A 6,994-nucleotide genomic window follows, 5' to 3' on the forward strand; every position below is an offset into this window, starting at 1 on the left:
ACTTATAGAGTGTAATAGTAACAAATTAAATTAAAACATAGAGAAATTGAAATAGAAAATGAGAGGAGGAAACTAATTTTTCTTAATTAATGGATGAAAAAAGGTCTATGTACCGAAGTCCCATAGGCAAGTTCTTGTTTGTGGCCATTAATAAGAATCTCCCCTGCCTCTTGTTTTTGGACCTAATCTTTTGGCATTCGTACAAATTAAAACTTGAGATTTTGTGCTTAATCAATTATAATTCCTTTTTCTTATACGCAGAAGATATCTTGTTATTGAAAACTGAAAAGTTATAGTCCTATATGATCCATAAATTATAATTATATTTCCATAAACTATAATTAATTGTTTAACTAATTGAGTGTTTAAATTCAAAATCCTTTTCTCAATTAACATGCTCTCTAAATATGTTTGCTAGTTATAATTAATTGATACTATTGTATATTTGTATTGTAGAAATTAGAAGATGTCATCCCAATCTCAACAAGTATCCGATAATACTCCCTCTACACAATCTGTGAGATCGAAGGCTGATCCTGCATGGGAGCATTGTGTTCAAGTAGCTAGCAAAAACCCAAGTGGCAAACCTCGCTTGAGATGTATGTATTGTGCAAAAGAATTTGGAGGTGGAGGGATACATAGAATGAAACAGCATCTTGCAGGAATAAAAGGAGATATAATAAGTTGTAAAAAAGTTCCGGCTGATGTTTGCTTTCGGTTGGGAGAAAATTTGAAAGAAATTGAAGAGAAGAAAGGTAAGAAACAAGATACATATGAAGAGGACAATCCTTATGGTCCTAGTGTCACACCATTTGAAGGGGATGCTCCAAATTTGCAAGAGTTTCCTTCTACACAGATTCAAACTCCTACTCAAACTACTCCAACTCCTACTCCTACTTCTACCTCAAGACCATCTCAAGCTATGAAAAGAAAGCCATCTGCACCTATAGACAAATTTTTTGGCCCAAGGACAAGTCCAGGTGCACAACCGGGAATTAGAAGCGCATTTGCAGGTAAGGAAGCTGTGCATAGAGCAGACTTAGCTATGGCTAGGTGGCTCTATGATTGTTGTATTCCAATTAATGCTGTTAATTCTCCTTACTTCCAGCCTATGATAGATGCTATTGCAGCTATTGGACCTGGTTATAAAGGGCCATCTTATCATGCCTTTAGAACCAAATTACTGCAAGATATGAAAAAAGAGGTTCAATTATTAGTTGATGAGTGTAGAGGCTTTTGGGCAGAAACTGGTTGCACAATAATGGCTGGTGGTTGGCAAGATCAAAGAAATAGACAATTGATTAATTTTCTTGTTTACTGTCCTAGAGGAATTGTGTTCATTAAGTCTGTTGATGCCTCAGATATTGTGAAGGATGCTCAAACTCTTTGTAACTTATTTTTGGAAATGGTTGCATTTGTTGGTGTGGATAATGTGGTGCATTTGGTAACCGATAATGCAGCTAATTATAAAGCTGCTGGGAGGTTATTAACTGACAAGCATCCTTCTATATATTGGTCTCCATGTGCTACCCATTGTTTAAATTTGATTTTAGCGGACATTGGCAAAATGGCTCTTGTTACTAGTTTGGCATCAAGAGCTTCAAAGGTTTCAAAATTCATTTACAATCATGCATTTTTGCTTGCCTGGCTGAGAAAAAGAGAAGGTTGGAAAGAAATCATCCGTCCAGGACCTACATGGTTTGCTACCACATTTATTGCATTAAAAAGTCTTCTTGATCACAAGCATGATTTACAAGCCCTGGTAACTAGCAAGGCATTTTTAGATTCCAGATACTGTAGAGATCAGAGAGCCAAAGATGTAACATTGATTATATTAGATAACAAGTTCTGGTATGATTGTAAGATTATTATTGAAGTTGTGAAACCACTTGTTTGGTTGTTGAGAATAGTTGATTCTGATGATAGGCCTTCACTTGGATATATCTATGAGGGTATGTATAGGGCAAGGAAAGCTATCAAGAGTACTTTCATGAACAATGCAACACCTCACTTTTATATACTAATAGGATCATTTTAACGTCTGTGAATCACTAACGCCAGGTTTCCGTCCTGGGAAAAGACAGGGAATTTTTTTTTTCCCTTTAACATTGGAATCCGTTGATCAAATATTTCAAACCTTCAGATAACTGATAAGTGATCCAATATCAACCCTGCTTTCAACTTAATATATTATCACCTAAAATGATTTCATACTATACAATCTTATAATATTATATTAAAAATAAAGCAACGCTCTTGGTAGATAGCATTTACGTGCACCTGGCAATGCTCACCTCCTTCTTCTAGAGGATACAAAATAATATTTCCATAAAGCAAGTAAAGTTACTTGCCCGAATATTTTACTATACAATTTACAGAATTATAACAGGTATCTCTGCTCTTCAATCAGCCCACCTTCTTCTTAAATAACCTCCTTGTCCTTCTAGCTACTAGCCTTCACTGTTCATCATAAATTGGGGGGGTGAGATTCCGAAGAATCCCCGTAGTAGTAATTTCCATCAAACAAATGTGCAGATCACATAAAACATGCAAAACAAGCCATATGGAACAAAACCTTGCAAGCTAATGCAATTAAGCATTTATGTGCAATGACAGATAGACAAGCTGAATAAATAATGCGCAAATAATAGGCAATCACTACCGCGCATATAATTGGCAATCACTGCCCCATGTCGGTTAGACAAGCTGAATAAGTAAAGCGTAAATAATTGGCAATCACTGCCCCATGTCTATCAGCTACACGTGATCACGGCTAAATAATCCATGCAAGGAATTAAGGATTACATGTTCTCATGCTTTTTGAATAGCAATATGGCACAAACAGACATGCAGCAATCATACACAAGTGTAAGGGAGGAAAGAACTACTACCTGAACCTTCTGCTTCAAAATCAAACCTTACTTGTTTCCTTTCTCTTAGCTTCTTCGGTGGGCTTTTGCAGATATCAAAAACTATTATTTTAGTAAGGGTAGGTTAATGCTTGATCCAACATAATTCATAAATTAAATAATTCTCTTTAAATCTCAAATCTTCTTTAATCTCTACCCTTACATAATAGTTGGTCATCCTGGACAATTTTCTTATTTAATACATTTACTGTGGAGGGTTTCTCTCTTTATCTCAGCCCAAACAGTTACTTTTCTTAGTAACTGGTCATCTTGGTCAAATATACTATTTTTATCTATCATATTTGAAGGCAAAATAATGAGTTCCCTTCACTTAATTATTCTAATCTCTTAGATCCCAAGTTAAACTTCCTCAAACAAATATCTAACTTTAAGATTATTCGGCGACCAAACAGCCATTAACTTTAATTCTCACTCAATCCTTCAATCTTTAAAACTTCCCATTATATCTATTCTATTACCACTAGTCTATTTCCTTACTTCTCCATATCTTAAATTCATGGAAATCACTTCACATTGTATTAATTCATTTCTAACTTTAAACATCTACCCATCTAATTCCTTCAAACTTTAACATTCCTCAAACAATCTTTCTTAAAACCTCTAACAATAGTAGTTTCGAAATACCTTTGAGCCATAATTTTGAAATAGTATATCAAACTAGCTTCAATTGGAATACCTAACTAACATTGTAAAACTTCGTATTTGAATTTCCGTCAATCTCATCCTCAAAACTCAAAATCCCAAACTTCAAACATCTTGTTGATGTCCATTGGCCGAGGCAATATATATTTATATTCCTCCTCAATTACTTTTCCTTCCATTATAATCCCACGGCCCTTATATATAAAATATAACCAGTGCGAATTCCTACGTAAGTCATATATTACTACATATACTGAAACTATATGCATATATATATATCAGTTCGGTCTCCTCTCCAAAACGGTCATCATCTAAACCAGCGACTATCATACACACACACATAAGTTTCGGTTCTCCCCTTTCATACCGATCCAAAATCACCATCCCACATTTAACACACCTAGCTAGATATACATATATATATATATATATATATTCAGAAGTCGACCAACACAGAACATATATATATACTACTCCTGCACGTTACCCTCAAAGTCAATAACACACATGAATATATATTTTGCATCTTCCTCGATCTCTTCCTCCAAACCAAAACCAACCTTAAACAGAAGATTTCCCCTGTTTAGAATCAGCAGAACCAGACTTCCCCAAGCCTTTAACCCCTGTTCGGCCAAGTCAAAAACAGAGCAACCATTCGGTACACACATACACACATATACATACATACATATACTTATTACCTCATACTAGCTTCGTAACTTGACCTTGAAAATTCACTACCCAGATTTGAACAGCCATAACCAGAGGGAAGATGAATCATACAATTCGAAAATCATCACTAAACATTTCCAGACACACACCCCCTGTTCGGACAGCAGCGCAAAGACAAGGAAAAGCACATGCAAGATCAAAAACTACTTCTACCCACTTCTATCTTACCGACAAACACCATTTCACCGATCCTTTTCTTCCTTTCTTCACTTCCTCTCACTAACCAAATTCTGTCAGTCGACCTTTGCACCTTATTAAGCCACAAACCGGAGAAAACAAGAGTGGAAGGAAGTTCAGGAGGCTCACCTTGCTTGATTAATCGGTTTGCATGTATGGTTAGGGTCGCCGATCATTCCTCCAGTTCCGCCGTGCTTCTCCCATGCTCTCCCTGTATCGCTCTCCGTCTCTCTCTCTATTTTCCTCTGATTTTCGATACAGAATGAAGAAAGGAAGAAGCTGCCGCCAGGTTAATGAAATGGGGAGAGCAGAAATGACCATTACACCCTTCAACAAACTTTTGTTTTCACTTTCATCCTTTCTATGTTTTTCTGAACTTAGAGAATAAACACAGAAATTATTCCACCATGTTTTATATGGATTTTCCTTATCCATTAGCTTCTTTGACCCATGAAATAATGTCCATAAAAAGTTCGGGTCAAAAATAATCTCCTACCTATTTTTCTTGAATTGTGGAAGAAAATAGCCCTTAAATCCAGAAATTAATCCTTAACCCATTTTAAGGATTTTATGCCTCAAATAAATTCTCTACATCATAAGATAATTTCCCTAAAATTTTCTAGTTAATTAGAAACCTCTAAGTATTTTTTCCATAATTTTCAGAGAAAATAAACCATTTTTCTCTTAAAATTATCTATTAAAATTTTTTAAGCCATTTTTGGGGAAATACCTTTTCCAAAATGTCTCTAAACCCTAAAAATCATTATTCCATAATTTTCCCCCTTTATTTGGCAAATAAATAATTTTAATAAATTTTTCTCTTTTCTACTCATCCTAAATCATAAAATTCGGGGTGTTACAAACAAAAAAACTTTATACAAGCCTTATACAAGAATTATTAAGAGAAGGTGGGATACACAGCTTCGTCAAGATCTTCACACAGCAGCTTATGTCTTAAATCCTGCTTTTCTTTATGACCAGGCTAACTTTTCTCAAAAGCCAGAGGTTATGAATGGATATCTTACAATTATAAATAGAAAAGTAGCTTCCAATAAGACCAAGTTCTTGCAAGAAGGCACACAGTACCAAAATAGAAGTGGTAGCTTTAGTCATCCTTTGGCCCTTGAATCTGCAAAATCAATGCGACCTGGTAAAGTTTTATATTTTAATGTTTGATGATAGTTTGATGAGTCATGATTCTTGATTCTTAGGTATTAAGCTTGTGACTTAATCATTTGATGATGTTTTATTTTTGATATGACAGATGAATGGTGGCGATATTTTGGAGGTAGTTGTCCAAATGTGAAAAAGTTGGCTATTCAATTGTTAAGCCAAACTGCATCTTCATCAGGTTGTGAAAGGAATTGGAGTGTCTTTGTAAGAATACACTCTAAGAAAAGGAACAGGTTGGAGCATAAAAGGCTGAATGATCTTGTCTTTGTTCATTACAATTTTCGTTTGAGGAATATGTATATTTTTCTAACTTTTAGACTCTACTTGAATTTATATTTTCCAAACAATTGATTAAATTAATGCTAATACTATGTTATTGTCATTTGTTTTTCAAAGTTGTTAACAAGAACAAAACTTTTGATCCTATTGATTATGAAAGTATTGATAACATTGAATACTGGATAACTGAAGAAGTTGATTCTCCTCCACTTTCAACATTTCGTGCTGATGAGATCGAAGAAGACATCATTTATGATGATACAACACTACCAATGCCAAATGTTTTCATCAATGAAGAAGGTTAGATGTTTTTTAATCTTTCTATTTTTTTAATTTATATTTTACATTTGACTAATTTCAATAATATGATTGTTGCAAACTATTTTATAAAGATAATTATGAAGAGAGAGGCAATGAGGCTCAAGTTGAGGATAGATGCTTTGACATTGGAGTTGGAGCAGGTGTTAATTTGGGATCATTTTCTCAACAAGACATTGATAGTCACAGTGCAGAGGCTGCAGACCCAGACGCCTTTTTGGAGACTCATGCTTGGCTTAATCAAGATCCTCCAATATTTGACAAGTCATGAAGTCATTTGTCTTAGTGCATTATATTGAGTACTTAGGAGTCATGTAGTGTTAGATTGCTAAGGACTTAAGGAATTTTATTTTGTTAAAACATATATAGTAAACATAATTTTACTATAAATTATGCTAATTATATTTATCATATTATATATATACTATATAACTATTTTTAATTTAATTATTATCTTACCGGTTCAACCGAACGGTCCAACCGATTGAACCATGACCCGCTGCTCTTTCTGGCTCGACTTCTGGTCCGGCTTTTAAAACATTGGTTAATAGCATTAATGTAGACACGTGTTTGTGTATATAAATAAAGCAAGCAATTGATGTTTTTTTGGGTGCTTCTACTGAAAATTTGAAATGATTTGTGTCTTTTACAATTTACGATGCTCTGTGCTAACAATTTGTATGATTAAATGCAGAGTTCTCATGGAGATATAATTGACTCTGTTGTTATTTTAAGACAACCAG

At 34.4% G+C, this 6,994-nt stretch overlaps 1 protein-coding gene across 1 annotated transcript; it reads left to right on the top strand.

Moving 5' to 3' along the window:
• Positions 1-466: 466 nt before the first annotated feature.
• LOC114744828 (uncharacterized) lies at positions 467-6,522 on the top strand. Its single transcript, XM_028932974.1, has 6 exons — positions 467-1,952; positions 4,645-4,706; positions 5,463-5,631; positions 5,746-5,832; positions 6,051-6,233; positions 6,326-6,522. Exons 1-6 carry the CDS (start codon positions 467-469, stop codon positions 6,520-6,522), a joined length of 2,184 nt encoding a protein of 727 aa, XP_028788807.1.
• Positions 6,523-6,994: the final 472 nt, after the last annotated feature.

Source organism: Neltuma alba, unplaced genomic scaffold, assembly GCF_004799145.2.
Source record: "Neltuma alba isolate B1F8T4 unplaced genomic scaffold, ASM479914v2 tig00004456_pilon, whole genome shotgun sequence".
Classification (NCBI taxonomy): Eukaryota; Viridiplantae; Streptophyta; class Magnoliopsida; order Fabales; family Fabaceae; genus Neltuma; species Neltuma alba.